Source organism: Camelus dromedarius, chromosome 12 (genome assembly GCF_036321535.1).
Source record: "Camelus dromedarius isolate mCamDro1 chromosome 12, mCamDro1.pat, whole genome shotgun sequence".
In the NCBI taxonomy this organism is placed as follows: Eukaryota; Metazoa; Chordata; class Mammalia; order Artiodactyla; family Camelidae; genus Camelus; species Camelus dromedarius.
Genome location: NC_087447.1, coordinates 63,449,196 through 63,471,710, shown reverse-complemented (window position 1 = coordinate 63,471,710; position 22,515 = coordinate 63,449,196). Strand labels below are relative to the sequence as shown.

At 39.3% G+C, this 22,515-nt stretch overlaps 1 protein-coding gene across 1 annotated transcript; it reads right to left on the bottom strand.

Moving 5' to 3' along the window:
• Positions 1 to 3,633: 3,633 nt before the first annotated feature.
• Positions 3,634 to 22,482, bottom strand: MED17 (mediator complex subunit 17). Its single transcript, XM_010988905.3, has 12 exons — positions 22,001 to 22,482; positions 19,529 to 19,695; positions 17,547 to 17,766; positions 15,683 to 15,819; positions 15,499 to 15,583; positions 15,000 to 15,152; positions 13,376 to 13,506; positions 12,384 to 12,568; positions 10,031 to 10,168; positions 6,842 to 6,959; positions 5,229 to 5,388; positions 3,634 to 4,193 (listed from the first exon to the last, which is right to left on the bottom strand). Exons 1-12 carry the CDS (start codon positions 22,248 to 22,250, stop codon positions 3,982 to 3,984), a joined length of 1,956 nt encoding a protein of 651 aa, XP_010987207.1. The 5' UTR covers positions 22,251 to 22,482; the 3' UTR covers positions 3,634 to 3,981.
• Between the last annotated feature and the right edge of the window lie 33 nt (positions 22,483 to 22,515).

Sequence of the window (22,515 nt, the reverse complement as noted above, 5' to 3'; positions counted from 1 at the left end):
GTTCCATAACAGTTCACAATCAGTAAACACAGAAACGAATATTGCGTAACACAGGAGTTTTTCTGGTGCCAAAGCAAGGGGAGTCAGAAAATTGGGAGTAGAAAACCTCCTCGGCCGTCTGAGCTCAACTTTTAGAGAAGTGAAAATGAGTGCCTGTGTCTGGGCCCCGCTACCATACTGTAGTCACTGTTTCATTGGACGTTTAGATTGGTCTCAGTTTTTCACTTTTACCGACCTCCTTGATAATCCTTACACAATGATCCTTGTGAAGTATGTCTATAGGATACATTTCTGGAAGTGAATTTGCAGATAGGAAATGGCAAACTTCAGAGCAAAGACCAAGCTCTAGTCACTGACTTTTTGTTTTTTTTCAGTGAAGTATAGTCAGTTTACAGTGTGTGTCAGTTTCTGGTGTACAGCGTAGTGTTCCAGTCATACACATACAGGCATATATTCCTAGGTCACTGACCTTTGAGTAGCACTTGCGTCACAGTACTTGCTTTTTTGAAGAGACAGGGTTTCTCAGTGGTGAACTGCCTATTATATCAGTTCCCATCCTAAAGTGAGAGTCAAAAATACTTGACTTTGGCTCTGAGTATGTAAGGCATGAACAACGAACAGGAGCAGGAAAGTGAACGAATGAAAGACAAGGCGCCGAGCATGGAGACAGGTCGACTACAGAGCACGGCTTTAAAAACGAACAGGAAAAAACTAAAATCTTCCAGCTACAAATGTGCTCACTGTCTTTATCATCTGTAAATGTGAATACAGGACATTCTAAAACACTTTCTCCTAATAATAAATAAAGCTGATATCTTAACCATTTTTCCAGCTTCTTTATTATTATTTTTCATTGAAGTAGATTTACAATGTTATATTAGTTTCAGGTGTACAGCAAAGTGATTCAGTTATACATACATATATGTATATTTCTTTTCATATTCTTTTCCATTATAGGTTATTACAAGATATTGAATATAGTTCCCTGTGCTATACAGTAGGACCTTTTAAAAAAAATCTGTTTTTATATATAGTAGGTGTGTATTTGTCAATCCAAACTAATTTACCCTTCCCTACCTCTTTGCCCTTCGGTAACCATAAGTCTGGTTTCTGTGTCTGTAAATCTGTTTCTGTTTTGTAAATAAGTACATTTGTATTTTTTTAAAGATTCTACATATAAGTGATATCATATATTTGTCTTTGTCTAGCTTAGTATGTCTAGCTTAATCTCTAGGTGCATGCATGATGCTGCAAATGGCATGAGTTCATTCTTTTTTATGGCTGAGTAGTATTCCATTATATAAATATTTATCACATCTTCTTTACCCTTTCATCTGTTGATGGACATTTAGGTTGCTTCCATGTCTTGGCTATTGTAAATGGTGCTGCTATGAACATTGGGGTGTATGTATCTTTTCGAATTAAGAGTTTTCATCTTTTCTGGATACATGCCCAGGAGTAGGATTACTGGATCATATGGTAATTCTGTTTCTAGCTTTTTAAGGAACCTTCATACTGTTCTCCATAGTAGCTGCACTGATTTACATTCCCACCAACAGTGTAGGACAGTTCCCATCCTATACTTCTAATTGGCTTAACTTTTAAAAAAACAGTTGCTTATATTTCTGCTTTGTATTTGCACAGCCCTTTAGAACTTAACATCCATTACCAACTGTATCAGGACCTTTGAACCACTCCTAAAGTTAGCAGAGGCATCCTTGTCCCCATTGTATCTACCTGCCTACGTACCTACCTACCTGTCTATTTGGGAATGGATAACTAGGTTTATTTATTTATTTAATGCAGGTACTGGGGATTGAACCAGGACCTCATGAATGCCCACACTCCACCACTGAGCTATACCCTCCCCCAATCCCGTTTTTTACACATGGAAACAGGTCGAGAGGGTAACCTGCCAAACTGACATGGCTGAGTGGTAGTAGAGCCAACATTCAAAAATGGCTCTTTTGCCAAACTGTTAACTTGGTGAGGGTCCAATTGGTTTTCTCCAACCTCTCTCCTAAATTCCATAGGACATCCTTCCAACTCCAGGTAGTTCAGGTTGAAACATTAAGCTGGAAAATGTAAATAAACACAAGGCAAAAGAGTTGCTGGTGCTCAACTGAGCTGCCTGCCATTTCCCCATTTATTTTACCTTCCACTATTCCTTAGGTAGGTAGTGACCATTCTCTAAATAGTGACTTAAGATAACGGGGAGGGGAAGGTGTGTGAAGATCATGTTGGTCTTCAGTTAGCCTGGTCCTCTCAGATGAAGTGTAAATGAGCAGGTGGTAATATCTGTGCATGCATTCTCAACAGTCCTACCCAAAGTGTGGTCCCTTCACTGCTTCATGACAAGATAATCACAGAAATAGAAATAAAACATTCAAACATTTTTATATTTGATAGCCACTTTATGTCTATTGTAATAAATGGGGGGCTTTTATTTTTATCTTTTTAACTTTTTCTAGTAATTTATTTTATTGTATTATACCAAGGTATCAATCTGCAATGGATGGAAATTATAAAGACAAAAAACAAAAAAACTACTCCTTTGGAGAATGTTTGAGATTCACTGCACTACAGTGTGAGCCCTCATAAGACTCCTTATGTGAGTAGAAGTGTAGAGGTTAGCTTAGTAAAATTAGTTAAGGGCCATGATAGCTTGTGAAGCACCAGAAATTTTTAAAATAATTGCAGATTCATACCAGTCTTTTAATTTTCATGGATAGAAAGATGCAGTACCTTAATCAGAGGGAAAAAAGCAAACAAAAACTCAAAGGTATTATGGTATTTTATGGCTTACAAGCTCCACTTATCTTTTAAAAGAAAAAAGGTAGAGGAATACAAAGGTCTTCTAAAAAGTTAAAGGTTTGTTTCATACAAATACAAAGTAACTTCTTAAAAATTACTTCACAGTCATAAATTATTAAAGGGATATCTTTTAAAAATGGAAAGCCTTACTCATAAGGAAATTACTACCTAGAGATTATTTATGCAAAAGGCCCATAAGCCTACATCTCTTATGAAGGGAAGTTCCTCAGACACTTTTTAGGACTGGGGCACTATTTCCAAGAAGTTCATGTTATTTGCAAAATGTATTCCACTTATCCATTAGTATTTTCCCTGAGAAAAAGCTGAGAGCTAATGGAATAAGACAGGGCAAACCTTTAAACAGAAGAAGCAACCCAGGGCTGCTGGCTGAGGCTGGGGACTGCCAGCAGCAGGGCAAGGCGCGCGCGGGCAGGGGTGCGGTAAGGGAGTGAGGTCACTCAGGTGGGAGAGCAGCCCGAGGTACAATCTGCCCCCCACACCTGCAGCTGGAGCTCTCTAAGGAGCTTCTCAGAGCACTAGACCCAGGCGGGCGTGAGGACGACAGCTGAGGAAAAGGGACTTAACTCACTAGTACAAGAGCTCGCTTTTACAGCTGTGGTGGGGAGGGGAGAACCGGCTCCTCGTGCTGGCATGCACCCTGTAACACTTCAGGAAAAGGATCTGCTTCCCTCAGTGTGAGGGAATTCTTTCCTGTATGAAGGCTGGGTCTTGAGAGTGTTTAAATATTCTTAAGCAATCTTTAACAAATAGTGGAATGAGACAAGCTGATTAAAGACACAGTTCATTTAGGTTAAGAGCTCAGAGTGTCTGGAATTTTTAACCATATGCTTTATTTGATGTCAACATCAGAGGAATATTTTAAAAAGCAAATTCAAACCTATAAGTTAGTAACATTCCAAATCAACTGCATAAAAAAAGTATTTTACATCTCTCCAAACTTGTGTACCCTATAAATGTACATAAACTTGTGCATTTCAAAGCACTTGTCACTTTTAAAGTGAACGGTCTCAAAATGCTAGGTAAACATTTGCTAATTATTCCTTTAAAAAAACAAGACTCCTTTGGAAGATTTCTCTTCCTTGTGCTTATAGTTGATCTGCAAACATTTCTCAAGTCAAAGTTTCTGGGAATTGCTCTGGAAAAAAATCATAGTAGACAAGGGCTAAGTGCAGACATAAGCAGCTCCATTTTATAAACAAAGTTTCGGCCTTCCATTTTATTCCACTGAACTTCTCTGAATGGTCCACGAAGATGATTCCATTTGCTATCTTGTAAAACATCACTTTTTGGAAGGTCTTTACACTGGTTACGGGGAAACTGAACCATAATCTTGCTGCCACTTTCAGGGCCATTACGAACTGTGGAGCAAAACCAAAATATTCAATACTCATTTTCCAAGCTAGAAACAACAAAGATCACTTAACCTCATTTTCCACGACTACCAAAACCTTGTTTGTCTATCCACTTGGAAGGTCTTATTTACAAGTGCATTTTCAGTATCAATATGCTAAAAAAAAATCTGCTAGATACGAGGCTGGTATACCTATTCATGAATTACTGTTTGCAAGATGAGAAGTTGGCTTAGATAAATCAAATGTCCTATTTATTTTCAGAACATCATTTATTTTTTTCTGAAACATTTGCTAACCCAATCATTCAATGAGTTGGTTAATATACACCTACTATATGATGAAACGCAAATGTTCAAAATCAGGAAGGGAACGAAGGAAAGATTACTCTGAGTGAAAACTTCAAATTTTAATAATGCTTTAGTATTCAGGAAAGAAAAGGGTATTTTGAAATCCCTATCAATAAAGACCCAGCAATGACCACGCCCGCAGAGTCACAAGCTGTGATCCTATGGGGAAGACTTTGTAATTACCCACTCTCTCAAGTCTTTAGAGCAGGTATTAGAAAAGATCGCACTAAAACCATAAGCACTCCGAATACAATTGTCAACTAGGTAGTATGCGTATATGCCCGTCAAAGTGCCCTACTCACAGTAGGTGCTTCATAAAACACCTCTCTGTTCCATCTCCTGACCATCTTTAGGGTCAGATATTATTCCTGCAATATTTACAGCAGCATATTTTAAAAAGTCACTTCTCCATTAAAAGTTCTAAACTGCAGGAGCAACAATGCTGATGGCAATTTTCAGATAATCTCCTAGAAAAATGTGTTGTCAAGCAAAGCATTTTTTATAACTACTAGAAAGAGAAGTAATAATCTGTTGCTCTGAGTAACAGCTATGAGCAGATAAACGCTCAGCATAATGATGACATGAACTCACCTGTAGCAGAGAGAAATTACTCCTAAGTCTATGTAACTATTAAAGCTAAATGTGAAGGCCCAACTCCCAAAGGTCTCTTGGCATTCAAAGCAGCAGAAAGTACCTGAAATAGCATAGTCGCCGCTCGGGGAGGCCACGGTGATGGCAGAGGCGTTGCCAATGCTCTCCACGGGCCCCAGGCCCACGTGATTACTGAAGCTCAGCACCTGCCAGCCCATCACCTTGGCGAGCTGCTGGACTGCATGCACCTGATGCTGTGACATCTGTGAACGGCAAGGAGACTTCACTGACAACAGCATGGCTTCCCACTTCGCAGTCACTTGACATCATGACTGTAAACTCTCGTTGGGGTTTTCACTGCCTGGCACAGGAACCCCATCCTATGCGTGAGGAACTCTCCTCTGGGTGACTAGCGGGGGGAAAGGAACAGGACCCCACCTTCCACTGCAGAAGCTAAAATAGCCTGATACTCGCTTCCCTGTCCACTGGCAGCTGGAACACAGGCACACAACCTAAACTGGGCCAACGGGAGCCTCCCACCTGGATGACAGAGCGTGGAGCAGCACTACAGCAGCCGCAGGGCACGCTGAGCGCCCTCCACTTACCCCTTCAGGTGCACACTCCCCCCAGCTCTGCCCGGGAGGCTGATCCATAGATCCTTAGTAAACAGACCCTCCTGAAATTATCCCAAGTGAGCCACCGAATTTCCTGTTAAGACCCTGCCTGAGACACAGGTGCAATTCAGAGTACCTCCTGCCACCGGCGACAAAGGCAGAAGTGTTGGGATGGCATTCCCCTGGCTGTGGTTCTCACCATCCAGCTTCCTTTGATCCCAATCCATCTGCAAGCCTTATTCTCTGGACGGCCATTCAATTCTGGAAGCTACCCAACAGCCTGTCAATACATTTCTCTGTGTGTGCTTAAGCCGACCAAAACCATTTTAGGTGCAGTCAACCTAAAGGGTTGCGATGCCATACCTCACAAATGCACCTTATTTACTTGGCACCACACAAACAAGTCAGTATAAAAGATTACTGCTTCTGGGGGGGGGGGAGCTGTCAGTATTTTAAAATTTTATGTGAAATGCAAATTTATATTTTACGTGAAAAACTCATTAGCATTTCAAAACCTACCCTTTCTCCTGTAACTCCCAGAACTCAGGATTTCAATGGGTTATGACAACTCCACGAGGAAGGCAGGAAAAATACTGTTCCTACTTTACAGGTGAGGAAAGAAAGGTCCAGAAATATGTCCAGTGTCCCAAAGCAAGTTTGTGGTGGAGCTGGTACTAGAACCCAGCACTTTCCGTCCTGTCCCTTAAGCCCTAACTCGTTCTTAGGGCTTAAGGTGAAAGTATCTCATTTATCACTAAGGAGACTGGTCACTACAATTTTGTATCTGATCCTCCTTACTCTAGTTTTCTTGGGTTAATACTTCTCCACTTTTATGTCGTCCCGGAGGGACTGTAAATCTTGGTAAACGTGAGAAATAAAAGTTTGATGGTCTCAGAACCAGTCCTTCATCTCAAATACAAACTAAGTAGAAACAAACCTAGGACAGTTATCAACATTTTCAGTTAGCCAGTAGGTTGTAAAATATGCACTAGAAATTAGATAGCAGAAAAAAATGGCTTTTTATCATTTTATTTCTTACCTGCTTTGTTCTTTCAATGGTTACAAGAGAAAGGGACTCAAGATTTGTGGTCTGCAACTTTACCTGAGACAGAAGGAAATCCTGCAGCTCCTGCTCCTGATGAGACAGTGTGATTACTCTCCCATCTCTGTGTACAACTCGAATCTGCTCAACTCCAATATTCAACTGCAGCTGGATGGACCTTTATAGACACACATACTGAAGGTCAGCAGTGTTCAAAATTACCTCGTACAATGCCATAAACATTAAACCTTAACCTCACAGAAAAAGAATCTAACAGTAGTGAAAACCTACACCAACACCCATGGGGAAAAGTTTTCTTAGGTTCAACGGAACTGTCGGGACTCCCACCAAGCCACCACAGGACACTGAGCACCAGTGCACTCAGAACAATACAGGGGAGGAACCAGTGGCCAGCAGGAGCTGCTCCTCTTCTATGGCGTCCCTGCAGCTGTCAACATGGTGGCAATACGCCTTCGTTGCTATGAAGTAAAATCCACATTGAGACTATGTGGGATCTTCCCTGACTTAGAAACCTCATTCCTCACGGGAGCCACATGCTCCTGCAATAGCTTCACAGGCATGGTTTCTGGGGTTCCCACAAGAGACACCGTCCAGTGGTAGAAGTCATCCGATTGCGGGAAATCCAAAGCCATCACTATCAGGTATATGTAATTCCTCCTAGTCTAGCTCCATTTTACCAATTTGGGATGATTTTTGCTGGTAACAGTGTTTCCTAGTAACACACATGGCATCTTTCCTTACCAAGTTACCAGGGTACTAGAGCTAGAGAGTTAACCCAAGGTCAAATTCTCATACAGAAAGAAAAAAGGTTTGTTAACTCTTTACCCCTCCTGAAATAATCAGCAAACAAGTCAGAATGTGTACACTCTATTAAGTTGGCTTAGGTCAAACAAAGAAACATAGCCAATGAAAATACATACAGGTCACAAGACTTTTCCAAACCAATTTATAAGTTTTCAGCATATGACATATACAAAGAAACACAAAACTCCCCAAATCAAATCATCTAGATGAACAAATGCAGAAAATATAGCATTATCTCTTTCCACATTTGATAGTAACTTTTTTTTTTAACTTTGTTTTACAGCAGACGTTTCAGAATAAAAACATTTTGGCAACTGTCTATATGAAATTGTAACTCTGATGAATTAATGTTTACATATTCCTTTCCAAGAAAAACATAAAACTCAGATACTTAAAGGAAAAGATTTCGAAATCTAACCAAATTTTTAAATTCTCTTAAACAAAGGTGTCAGGGAAGAGGGTCATATTACTATCGATGGCAGCACACTTATGGCAACCACTCAGAGAAGGAATTTGGTAACAATAATCAAAATTTTAAATGACCCCTTCTTTTGACCCAGCAATTATGCTTGTAGGACTTTATTCTATAGATACACTTGTACAGATTATTTTGCAGGCATCCAACTAAAACGTTCACCAATGGAAAGCTGGAGAGTTCTAAGAAAGAGAATTACCTTCGGCTTTAAATACCGTAAGATGACCGGAGCTACAGAAGATGAGGAGAAGGGCGTTCCTCACTTCCTTCTACCTCCTGTCCCATCCTGGTTCTGGCAAGGCTACATTATCACCAACCTCTCCTCACAGAAGTTTAGAACATTTACACTGGGTTCTGTGACCGTAATCCCAGTTGTTTGGTCTTAGTTCTAGATGTAAATAATTTAAAATTCAATGCTGATCAATTTTTTGCTTTTCTTCCCATTTGCGCTCACTCTCTTTAACTTTTTATTATGGAAAATTTCAAACACAAACAAAAGTACAGTGTAGTATAATGAAAGCCGATGACCCCATCACCCAGACTTAATAGTTAAAAACAAATGCCAAACTTGTTTCACGTATTTCATACTTTCTGTCCCTCACACCCCCGAGCCACCTCCATTACTTCCTTAGGTAGAGGGGGAAGAAGACAGTGATCCAATCCACCACCTTTTCCTAGAGGTTTCAAGACTGATTCCCTTTGCATTGTATACTCCTGTATCTTCCACGTTTGATCTTTAAATCATGCTCATCTACTGTTTTTCACTTTAAAAAAAACAGTGAATTAAAACCTCCATACTAAAATACAGCATTATAAATGTACTCTATTCCCTCTTCCTCAGGGTGATTTTGTTTCCAGGTGTGTTTTGCTCACTGGCGAGACCACTGTGTCTAGGTCTGCCTGAAATAAAGCAACGGAAGTTTGAAAAATAAAACATCCTCACAGACCCTGATAAAGGTTTGCTGGTGGCTCTCAGACTGATGTGGGGAAGGGGACTCAGCTCCATCTTTCCAGTGGTTACATTTCAAAGAGGCTCAAACGGAGGCCAAAGATGCCTTTCATGGCCACTAGCTAACTGTATTAACTTGTTCTCCCTCCTCCTCCCCGTTTTACTGAGATGTAATTGACAATGTCACTGTACTCATTTAAAGTGTACAACATGATTTAATATCTGTATATGTTACAAAATGATCAGCACCACAAGTTTCATTACCATCCATTACCTCACAGGGTTACCCACTTTCTTTTTCTTGTGATGAGAACTTTTAAGATCTACTCTTTCTGTTTTTTTAAATTGAAGTACAGTCAGTTTTAAGATCTACTCTCTTAGCAACTTTCAAATATACAACAGAGCATTATTAACCGTAGTTACCACGCTGTACATTACTTCCCTGGAACTTATAAGTGGAAGTCTGTACCTTCTGACCACCTTCACCAACCCCCCACCACTGGCACCACCAGCACTACACATCTGTATATTCACTTGTGATTTATGAGTGTACATCAACTTTTTTCAGGATGCTGGGGACAAAAGTCATCAAAGACATCATTAACAGCTGGATGAGACACAAAACTTAGGCTGTTTCAGGCACACTATGAAAAGCACAGGCTCTATATAAACGGCCCTCCTGACTTCACATGCTCGTGCCGGCCACAGCCTCCAGGCAAGAACTGAGGTGGCCAGAGTCTGCGGGAGCGTGGCTGCTTTCTGCCCACGCTGGGGGTCCAGGTTTTACCAGAGCTCAGCTACGTGACACTCACCTAATAGAGACTATATTAGACATTCTTACCTCTCATTTTTAAAAAACACTCTACAGTTGATAAAATTTACTGGAATGCTATGCCACCCTAGCAAACAAAAACCAAAATCTTCATATACTCACTCAGCAATATCAGTACCTAAAAAGCAACTTAACATATTAAACACGTAACTTATTTCTGATACTTACTTGCATATTTGTTCATAACCTTGTGATGTGATTAAAACTTTCACACTAGATTCATAAACATCATTAATATTTGACCAATGAGCCTGTATCTGAGGATCCTCAATGCGACTTGCTAAGCTGTCAATGGTTGCAGCAGCTCTTTTAAAGAAAAAAAGTTAAAACTTTTATAAAGTCACCATGTAAAATAACAAGATTATAAATCACTTATCAATTTTATGGATATTTGAAAACCAGATGAATACTTTTCGAAAATACCACCATTTGAAAAGCAAAGATTTTAAAGGAAGGTGAGATGCCACTCTGATGTACTGTTCCTCAGCTTCGCATCATGATACATTCTCATGAGAAGTTTATTTCCTTTTAACTCCATTTGTTTTCCCCTACTCGAAAAATCTTACCAGAACACAAGTGAGAAGGGTACTTCTAGGGTACTAACCTCAGCTCTATAAATATAAATTATTCATAACTAGCATCAGTTCTTGATCCCTGGTAACAAATGACTTGGGACATAACCACACCTGAGACCCATTACTGTCATGGAATTATAATCATTTTCAAGAGAAGCTAGAGAGACTTATTGCATAATTAAAACCTATACTCCAAAAGTAAACACGTAAGTGAGAACTAAGATTCATCAAGTGCTAATTATATACCAAATACTGCAATTAGTGCTTTCATGAATTACATCATTTAACCTTACTCACACAATAATAGATACTACTGTTATCTCCACTTTTCAGCAGGTAAAAAAGCAGTTTAGCAATGCTGCATAACTTGCGTAAAGTTACAACAACTGTTTGGGGCACAAAAGCTGAAAGCCTAACTCGAGAGCCAATAATCTCTCCTTTATATTTTATACACACTAATCAACAGCCCCTGCCTAGAACCAAAGCATAAGTTATGTAAGTTAACCAAACTTCTGGAAATTTTGTTTTTAATATCTGATTCTAGCACTTTATCGGAAAGAGAAGGAAAAGCCGGGAGGAAATGAGAACAGCCATTTACGGACAAGGGGCTTTTACATCAATGGGCTTGGGCTCTGCTCTTTTATCCTGCTTCTGCTCTAGTACTGGTTTCTTTCAATCCAGTCTTTTTTTGGGGGGGGGGGGGTAGGTAATTATTTATTTATTTTTAGAGGAGGTACGGGGGATTGAACCCGGGACCTTATGCATGCTTAGCACCCACTCTACCACTTGAGCTATACCCTCCCCCCTCTCAATCCAGTCTTAATTTTCTCTTCTGTGATTTGTTTCCCTAGCAGTGATTCAAAAATTTCTACAGCAGACAAATATGTGCATGAGTGTTCTTCTCAGGACTACATCTACCAACAAACTGGAAATTTAAAAATATTTAGCAATTGAAAATTGGTAAAAGAAATAGAATAGTCACATAATGGGATATTACAAAGCTATTAAAATATCTTTGAAGGCAGTGTATAAAATTTTATACCAGATTTGTTTGTAAAAGAAGAGATACACATGCCCTGACACATACCCAGCTGACCCACGAATGACAGGCCTGAACTGCATGGTTACGCTTACACAAGGATTTCTTTCGCTGAATACATACTACAGTACTAAGAATCTGTGGTTGGTTGAATCCATTTCAGATAAGGAGGAACTGCCTGCACAGAGGCCAACTATAAGTTATGCCTGGATTTTTGACTGTGCAGAGGGTCAGCACCCCTAATCTCTGTGTTGTTCAATGGTCAAATGTGTTTCAAGATACATGACTATATTAATAGTAAGTCTCCCTGTGTATAGCAGTAAACAGATGGGTTGATATATTTTGAACATTATTTCTATACCAAGGGGGATAAATGGGAATATTTTTAAAGCTTTGCTGCTTATAAATCCTGATTTTTAGCTGTGTAATTTCCAGTGAGTTGCACAACTTTTCTAAGCTTCAATCTTCTCATCAGTAAAAACAGGTTAACAGGATCTGCCCCAGAGAATAGGGATTTATAAGTCAACATATGGAAAAGTGCCTTCCAAAGTCCTAAAATGTGCAACAACCAAAAAATATAGAAAGCTGTAAAAAGTTTAAATCAGTTTAGGAATGAGTATCTCCTGGGTGGGCTGAAGTATGGTGTTCTAAGACACATTCCTAGACACTCACCTTCCAAAATTCTGGGGCCAGTGTTAAAAATGATGTATTATATTACATGGGCAATGGATCTGTCTTCCCCAAACTTTACAGGACCACCTATGACCATAAACTCTTATACTGTAGCCACCTCCCTCTCCATGAAAAAAAAAAAAAAAAATTAAAACATGTCAAAAATAACATACATCAGGTAACTGATAGAGGAAAAAGGACTGCAATTTCAAAGAAAAACTTTGTTCATCCTTACCTACTCCTCAGAAATATATGCTTTGCTTGTTTAATTATTTTTTCCAGAAGCCCTTCACTTGATTGTATTGAATTAATTTCATTTTTATCAAAAGCTTGAGGACCTGAAAGTCTCATTCTCTTGTGGCCGAAAGGTGCACTTGCTGGATGAGGCATCGTGATGGAACTCAGGGTCTGTTTGTGAAACTGTTAACGAGAATAGCCATTTTAAACAACCAACACCCACATATTAAGTACTGCACAATGTTCAATCAAAGCACAGCTCACATTTTGGAAACATGAAAGCAATGGATGTGAACCACTTATAAAGGCAGTCTTGGCACACAGATAAATGTTAACATTTAGTCAATGCTTAATTTCAGTTTGCAAAGAGAAGGGTCCCTCTCAAGCTGCGGTTTTTATTTTAAAAGTTTTAAACTATAAAAACAAATATTCTTCAGTAAGTCCCATCGACAGAACACATGCCAACAGCAGACAGTCACTCCACCATACCCTAGATTAGAGGTTCCCAAACTTGGCTACCGATCAGAACCACCTGAGGAACATAAAAAAATGCTGATTCTTTCACCATCACAAAGAACAGAACTTTTGGGGTGAGGCAGGGGATCTATTAAAAGATTCTTGGAGGACTCTTCTGAAAGTAGCCTAACCTGTGAACCAGCACTCTGGAAATACAGTTCCAGATGACCAGTGTATAAGTAGAGTATGTCCCCAAATAACTCAACTAGCCACCCAATCAGAATCATCTTTTAGCATGCGTTTCTGACACCTCTCTGTAACACCTGTGGTGTATTCCTACTACCGTTAGCAGCCATGCTTGGGAGCAGGACCATATTCTGATCATCCCTGAGCCTACGGCAAGGACCTTTCACATCACAGATAGCGAATGTCACTGCCGTATGAAAAATGAGGACTCAGCCGAGGGGAGCGTGTACACATTCACTGCCCTGGATACGCTTATCACAATGCAAGGAAAAACATTTGTTTCATTACCTCTCTAATGAGTAGATGCAAATTATGCTCTAGGACATAAAGATGGTCCTCTGGACTTTGCTTCTCAGTAGCAGATTTTTGGGATTTCTTATCATTTGAGGAATGGCACAAAGAAATAGATAACTGCAAGCCTGTTTATAAAAATAAGTAGGACAGATATAAACAACCTAAAATATGGAAAGGCACAAACTGTCTGCATGAAGTCCAATCACAGCCCATGCTCAAAAGACACATCCTGAACTTGAAGAGGACCAAAATGACTACTCATGAATACAAAAAACTACCACATACTTAACAATTCAAATCTGTTGACCTACAGTGTCACTGCTGACCCTGAGCTGTGCCTAAAGACAAATGAACAGAAGCTATATATATTAACTAATTTGTTTCTTCTTGCTTTTAAATTAAAAATAAAACAAAACACTAAGTTAATATCTGGTCTTACTGACCAGAAGACAGATGTTCTTCCCTGCTCCCATAAAAATCAGGACGAAATTTTTCAGTCCTAAAACCCAGTCCCTTGACAAGACCCAAGAATATACTCAGAATTTATGTAAAAATACAAGTGTAGCTAATTACAAATTGATCTCTAGGGTAATAAGTCTGACTGCCTTTGAATAATATAGTTAAAATCCAATTCCACAAATTTAGAATTATGGCTATTTAATAAATTCAGCATTTTCTAAACAAAAACATTAATTAGAAAAGATGCATGCACCCTGATGTTCACAGCAGCATTATTTACAACTGCCAAAATGTGGAAGCAACCTAAGTGTCCATCAACAGATGAACAGATAAAGATGTGGTGTACATATATACAGTGGAATACTACTCAACCATAAAAAAGAATAAAATCTTGCCATCTGCAACAACATGGATGGCCATAGTACTATGTTAAGTGAAAAAGTCAGACAGAGAAAGACAAACACTGTATCATATCACTTACATGTGGAATATAAAAAATACAACAAACCAGTGAATATAACAAAAAAGAAACACACTCACAGATATAGAGAACAAACTATGGTTAACTAGTGAGGAGAGGGAAGGGGGAGGGGCAAAATGGGGGTATAGGATTAAGAGATACAAACTACTATGTATAAAACAAAAAAACTACAAGGACATACTGTACAACATAGGGCATACAGCCAATATTTGAGAAAAACTATAAATGGAATATAACCTGTAAAAATTGTGAATCACTATGTTGTACACCTGAAACTTCTGTGATATTATACATCAACTAAACCTCAATAAAAAAATTAAAATTAAAAAAATTAAGCATTTTCTAATTGACATCTCATTTAGACAGTAAGACAGGATCCCTGAAAAAATCTTCCACAAATGGTGTTAGCATGGATACCTCAGAGCAACTGTTACTGAGTAATAGCCTTGCTAGTGCAAGTTTTTCACATTTATTGTTTAAAGCCCAGTAGTGACCCTCCTGAGGACACAGAGCAGAGTCAGCAGTGCAGGCTGCGCTGCCCGCTTCACTGTACAGAGGACAGCGTCCCACCTCTTTGCTCTTACTGTTGCTTCAACACACCCCATAGCTACCCTTTTTGTCCCGATCCCAACCCACAAAGTCTTAACTACAAATCTCAAAAGGGCAGGCTGCTCTTACTTGGAAAGGGCTGAGAGATAATCTGGTTTTTCACCACAATGTGAGGGATCTGTGATTTAATTTGAACAGCTTCCCGAGAGAGCTGTGCAAAAATTTCTTTACATAATAGAACATTTTGTGCTGCTTCTAATTTCGTCTGCCAGTGTGGGGAACCTGAAAGACAGGGGATGTATGTACAGATTAATTATCCAATTATATCAGGCACCAACTAGCTTAAATGATGATCTGAATACCCACGACAGAAGTTCAGGAAACATCATATTACAGCACATCCTTTCCAAAATATAAAGATTTTTACTTCTTTCACACAGAGAAAACTGGTAAATAAGTTCAATCTTTAAAAAAATATTGCACAGCTATTCACTAATAGTTAATTAACAAGTTATAAATACATTTCCAATTGCTCTTACTTCAAAGTACCTATTTTTCCTGTATTCAGTTTATGTGTAAATGTAAGCTCAGATAAGACCAGAAGTTAGAGGACAGAACATAACTGTACCTGGTTTGGATTTAGGCAAAGGTCGTTTGAAAAGGTTAACTGTGCCCAGATCACCTATGTCTGGAGCCTGTTTTTGAATCGAAACCTATGTGACAATAGTAATACAAAAACAAAAACAAAAAGTTAGCAAATTAGCCTCCAGGCTATTAATAAGAAATTATTTGAAAAATACTTTGACAAATACCTTGATATATGCAGACCCTTCTAAATCACTAGGAATTTGGACATCAAGGGGACAGTAATCTTCAGGTATCTTCTTATCCAGGTCAATATCTGTATTCTTTATTACTTCAAATGTACCATGATGGGGAAACAGGGATCCTAATGGGGTGTTACAAATAGGAAAGTCAAAAACTGTTAACACAATTTAACACAAATTATGAAGTATATAATAACACTTCACATACACATCACTGAGGCATTAATTAAGTTCCCACCAAAAACGTGTGTTTCAGGGCAAGGGAGAGGCGTGGTAAGCAAAAGGAAGAAAGGAAGCAAGAGAAAAGAGTTATTTAACTTTAAAAAAAATACACTTTAGTCTAATGGCATCATTATAGTACAAACTCCACTGTCCATCCAAACTATTTTATTCCAATGGACTTTTGACAAAATTAATATAATTCTAGAACATACTTTCACAGATAAAATCTTTGGAGATTAAACATTCTGGAGCTCAGTCTCTGTAATAAGGTTGCAACTGAAGGGTTCTGAATTCAAAAACAGAAGGACAAAAGGACACTGTATACACCACTCTCTTTTTCAACCAATTCCTACTTTCATGTGAGGTCTTCCTGTGTATGGCAGACGTTTGGGGAAGTGGTGCTGGGCTGCTGAATTATCTGAGAAATGGATAGTTAAATGTAACGTTAAAACAAGGGAAGATGTTCAAGATTTTCTTCCAGTTAAAACCAGAATGTAATCAAATCCTTTTATAACACAGGTGACTGTCTCATAGAAAGAAATTGGGTGAGGTTCTTGTACATAATTAATTGTTGGGAAGAACTCACCATGTCCAGAGCCAGAAAGTACTGCTTCTACAGACTACCTATTAAAATGTAAAAACGTCTTGTCATCTTCATTCATCTTTGTGATGAAACATGACCTTCAGAACTCAAAACTTTCCAGCTCCCATCAGTGCTGAGGCACGGAGGTCCTCTAGTATTTGACTTAACCACTTCAACCTATCTTCCCTTAATTTTAGGGTAACGATGGCTTGCTCTGGCAAATGAATCCTTTAAAAATATCACCCAGTACTATCGTTATCCCTGTGATCACAGCCAGCGTGCCTTGCTTTTTTTAATCCCTTGACATTCAAAGTTCTTACCCCATTGAGCTGTGAATCTTATGAACTTTTGCTGTCTAGCTCCTCTCAATACACTTCAGCAGCTTAAAGACTACCATAATTATCTCAGGAAACCTACTATTACATATTACAGCTCGAGAACAAAGAATTTATACCAAAAGATGTGAATTCAAGATATCAAACTCTGGTATCCTCCAACGAAGGATATTCCTAACCAAGCGCTGCAGCCTCAGTTGAAGGGGGAAAAAAGCAGGGTGAAGTGTTCTCACCATCCTCTCTCTTCACCCAAGGCGTGACAACGGCTTAGCAGACTCAGGGAGAAAAACAGAATAAGGAAGAATAGAAATGTAACAGAATAAGGAAGAATAGAAATGTTTCTTTTCTCCTTTTATGCCCAGTTTTTAAGGACTATGGGTAAGCGCCTGATTTAGGAGTCTAGTAATACCTCCTTGTTCCTAACTAAAATGTTAATTATGGTTCAAGGTGTGTTAGCACATAAACCCTGTCTCTGAACTTTGTTAGGCGTACCTAACATGTTTTCAAATTAAATATAAACTATTTATAAAAAGGTTATTATAAGTGTAATTTTAACTTTTTCAGACTTACGTATACAGAAAATAAAGCTTCAAAATGTAGCATAATTGAGAAACAACTATTATAGAAGAATATATAACATTACAAGCAACCCTTTATAGTTTTTGACAATAGTTAAAAAGCAGAATTTTTTTCTAACAATTATCTATACCTGCACTTCTATAGCTCAGATCTCCAAGAATCTTATCTCCAACTTTCCGAAGCTTCCAGTGTTGCCTGAGTCTCAAAAGCTCAGAGTTGAAGTCTCTCTGTAGCTTGTTTTCTTGGTTTTCAGTAACTGACTTAGTCAGTCTTTCTGCCCCCTTCAATAGGATTTGTGCTGCTCCGGCAAGTGACTTCTTTTTAGATATCAACTGCAACGTCTGAGGATTCTACAAAAACAATCCCCAAGTGCAGTTCTGTATTATTTTTAAATGATTTCAAAATGATACATTTTCTCAAAATACCTACTCAAGACAAAATGTACAAATTAAAGGAAAGCAAAGAGAAGGGGGAAAGCACATATAACAATGATTTTTTAAAAAATAGTAACCTTAACTTATGTCTTTGGTCAACTCAAATAAAGGCTTGTAATAAACCAAAAGACCTATAACTCGGAACCAACATGGCATCAACCCCGCCCAGCCTGGGTCAGGTGCCCTCTCTCTCCTGCCATTCCTCTATGTATCCCGCTCTCCACCCCACCCACATGCACAGCCTTTCCAGGCACTCATTACACTTCTGATTAAGGTCTATAATCTCTGCTTGAATGTCACCTATGTAACAGTGGAAACCACTATATCCACAGACCCAAGAACAATACCTGGCACATAATATTTGATTTAATAAATAAAGAAATGTCTCCAATGAGTATAGCCATAAAATTATCTTGTATTACAGCAAGCCACTAAAGCGCCTTTCGAATTAAGTCTGAAGTTATGCAGCATTAATAATAATGTACTTCACTGAATGCTGATTTTTGGAAAACTGATGAGAAATCAAAATCTATGTATTATATATACATACATAAATATCCATAATCACTACCAATTTGTGTAGACATACTTCCAAAAAGTCAAGTTTAATAAAATGTTTTCTGGCTGTATAAGAGTCAAAATAATAAAGTTTCATAAGAAGTGTCACAATAATCTTTTGACCATATTAGGGAACCTAATTCTGAATTCCTGGAGAATTCAAGAAACTCCCGAAGACTGTTTGGAAGAGGCACAGAATGGCGGGGAAGGCGGTGGTCTACGAGTGAGGGGCTGGAGGTCACGTTTTGGCTCTCTAACCACTGGCTTTACTCCAATCTGAGCACATCCCAGATCTCTCTGGACCTCAGCTTTCTCACTGTAAAATGAAGGAAGCAGACTGAATGATCTCTTAAGTCTTCCACACAATGTTTCTGGATTCAGAAGCTTTCACCATGTTAATAATTATATTCCATTAACTTTATTTACAAATGGGTTCTTACAACCGCTGCCTCCTCTCCATGCCACCAACTAGGTCATGGTCTGTGCTAGTTTTCCTTAAGCACCAACTTAGTGGCCTCCCCGATTTCAGACTCTCCATCACCAAGTCATCCTTCTGCTGCCTCCCTTTCATTTTCCAATGTTCAAAACTGAATACATTTCCTCAATCTCAACAACTCTACTTACCTTTAAATATCCTCCTCCACCATCTGGCCATTCTAACTTTGCTAACCAGGCCCTAAAAAGTGGTATGGGGGTTGGAGGGAGAAGACTGAGACTGAGAGAGAGAAATAACTTGTTCAGGGTCACAGTGCTAGTGAGGGCAGAGTTAGGATTTGAACCCAGGTCTTGACTCCAAAGCCCTTTTACCATTGTACTTTTGGTAAAAGGTACATATTACAGACCAAGGATCCAGGCTGTAAGAAATTTATTAAGACTTGGGAACCTTTAAAGTACTACATTATGAAAGAAATGTAACTCTTTGAGGGTCACAGGTATACTAATAAAATAATAGATAAAAGAGATGCAGTTTTGTGCCTTTGTTTTGAACTAGTCTGCCTTTAAATCTTCATCTGTACTTAATTTTGCCTGGAAGGAAAAAGGAACAACAGGCACACAGCCTAAAAGATGGTCCTGGGACCTAATCAAATGGCACCATTATTCAATGAGAGCCCACAGATACCTGTTTTGGAGGAAGTGCATCCTGAGAGACGGGATCGAGAGTCATAAATTTTTTGTCCCTGACAATGCTGAGAACATCATAAAGAACACACATCTCTGTCAGGGCACTTCTTAAATTGTTCCTCACTGAATCCCAAGGCCAAAGGGAAGGCTGAAATTTCACCAACCCTAAAAGGAGAAAGAAAAAAAGAAATACACAGGTATTAGTTACACTGAATAGAAGACAGAAAGCTCATGTAGAGGTTTAAAAGCACTAAAAGAAGAAATAATGAATTCTATTTCAAATTGTTCCCTCTATTATCCCATTCTCTCTACCCTTTCTTGAATCTTTAACATTTAAGCCAGAATTCATACATAGCAAATTAAATATGATATATGAGTTCCAAAGTTAAATCTAACATTACAACATGATAGGTAGACATTCTAACATCTTTTTAAATTTATACAAGCCTTCTTAGTAACTTTCTTCCAGCTTTTAAAACCTAAATAATCTGCCCTCTTGGCGCAGCAGGCAGCGCATCAGTCTCATAAAACCTAAATAAGTAACTGTGGAGAATTTCCAATACACAAAGACAAAAAAATAAAAATAACCTATAATGGTAGCATTCAGATATTAAACACTAGTAATATATCTTCTAACTTCATAATCATTTTAAAAAATTAAATTTCATGAATAAACACTCACTATACAGAGTTCAAACTATAACAGAGTTACAGAGTAAAAAGTGAAAGTTTTCCTTTATACCCCTCCCCTGATTCTCTCTCCTCCTGACAGGCAATTACTATTAACCATTGCGGCGTACCCATCCAAATGTTTTTCTACGCATTTACATATACATATCCCCATTTTCCAATAACTTGCTTTCCACCCTCCAACTCAGTCTGTCCTAGAGACACTTCCATGTCAGAACATACGGATCTACTTCATTCTCTTCACACTGAATGATATTCTGGTGCATAGATGTACAGTAAGGTTAACCATTTCTGTTTAATGGACATGTATGGTTCCAACAATGCTAGTAGTGGTTAACATCTTTAACACAAATCTGTGTATAGGTCAACTTTTTCTGTAGGTTAAATTTTGAGACGTGGTATCAGCGGTCCAAAAGAGATGCATATTTAAAGATTTTGACACATACTAAACTGCAAACTGTCTTCCAGAAAGGTTCTACCAATTCACCCTCCCAACACTGGAAATGAACAATCTCTGAAATTTCTACCAATCTTACTCATGAAAACAGTATCCTAATGATGATTTCATTTTCATCCCCCTACCAAAGAGATCTGAAGTCCTTCCCCTGTGAGCTGTTTATGTATCTCTGCCCTAGTTTTCCAATGAGTTCTCTTTTTCTTTTCAGTTTGAATGAACTCTTTGAATATCAGGGCTATCAACCACTGTGTGTCATATGTTTTGCATATACTTTTCCCAGTATGTCATTTATCTTTTTACTTTGTTTATGGCATCTTTTCCCATTATTATTTTTAAATTTTATGTAATTAATATACCTATCTTTTCCTTTCTAACTTCTGTTTCCTAGCTTGCTTAAGAAAGTCTCTCCTACTCCCGAAGTTATGTGATTATAATTTCTTTTCAATATTTTGTTTTATTCTCTCCATGTGCATTTCAATCTTTGTAGAAATATTTCTGTGTGAGGTATGAGGTAGTATTTACCTTTTATTCCCAAATGGGTCCTTAATTGTCCCAACACCACTGGCTTGAAACCATTTAAATTTCCATTTCCACGGGGTTTTTGCACGTAAGTAAATCAAGAATTGTTAATATTTTTTATTCTTGTCAATGAGAATCCAAAACCACTCATACTTTTCCCGTAGTTCTCTAACTAGTTTCGTATTCCCTATAATCCCTACTATATATAGCACCCAGAGTAATGGTTTGCAAACAAAATCATCTGTCTACTTAAAATCCTTCAAAAGCTTTCAGTTGTCCTTCTAATAATAGCCAAATGCTTATCCTGGCCTGCTGGCACTTCATGATTTGGTCCCTGCCTCCCTCTTAGATCTTATCACATACTCCAGTCAATACAAATGTCTTTTCAGTAGGTGTTACTATTATCACCCACCTTGCTTGCACAGGGAAACAAAGTAAATCGTCCGAGGTCACACAGCTAATATAAGACAGAGCCGAGATATGAAGTACAGGGCTCTTAACCAGAGCGTGCCATACTGCAGGCGCTCTATTAAAAACTTAAAACAATTCATCAGTGACAGTGTCTCTCAAGTGCTCCCACTCGAAGAAATATGCAGAAGAATAAGGAGTATTAAGAGTCAAGTAGTGCCGAGCTATTTTTAAAAGTGCCCAGCTATTAAAAAAAAGATGATGAGCACGACTGCTTTCAAAATACTCCCACGCACAGCATCTCACCTGGCACAGGAGAGGCAGTGACACTACCTGGGCGGGAACCGGGACCCCCAGACGGGCCCTGCGGACTCGAGGAACAGACACGGGCCTTACCTTCCTCGTCGTCCTGGTCCGCGCTGGACCCGGCGCCCGCCCAGTCCTGCGCGTCGCCGTCGGCCCCCGCCGCCTCCTCCTCCTCGGAGCCCGAACCCTGGCTGAAGTCGATCCGCTGGGCCAGACGCGCCAGATTCTGCGACATGGACAGCGGCTGCAGGTACGTCTCGGTGCCATCCAGGCCCACCTCCTGGACCTGCTTCTCGCAGGCCGACTCGATGCTGATCCGCACAGCGCGCACCCCGGACATGCTGGCGGCGTCTGCAGGGCCCCCGGGCCAGCCAAAAATTGAGGGAGGAAGCAGGGGCGCCTCCGCAGGGAGCCGGGAACCAGGGAACTGCAGCCTTGGAGGACCCTCAGGAAACCAAACGCAGCTTTAGAGCCGAAAACAAAGACTAGAGCGCTGCGGTTTTCCCAGAATGCGCTGCAGGACCCTCCGCCCACCCCAGCTCGGAATCTCGCGGAAGGAAACTGGCAGGCGACTAAGCCTCGCACTTCCGGCCGAGCACTTCCGG

Bases quoted from the DNA above. Each gene is read 5' to 3' on its own strand.
- MED17 (XM_010988905.3), bottom strand. From the start codon at position 22,250: ATGTCCGGGGTGCGCGCTGTGCGGATCAGCATCGAGTCGGCCTGCGAG. The intron at 5,389-6,841 runs GTAAAGTTGCAG...TGCCGTTCACAG, and splicing joins AGGATTTCCTTCTGTCTCAG to ATGTCACAGCATCAGGTGCA. The intron at 4,194-5,228 runs GTACTTTCTGCT...TTTGCTCCACAG, and splicing joins CGGCGACTATGCTATTTCAG to TTCGTAATGGCCCTGAAAGT.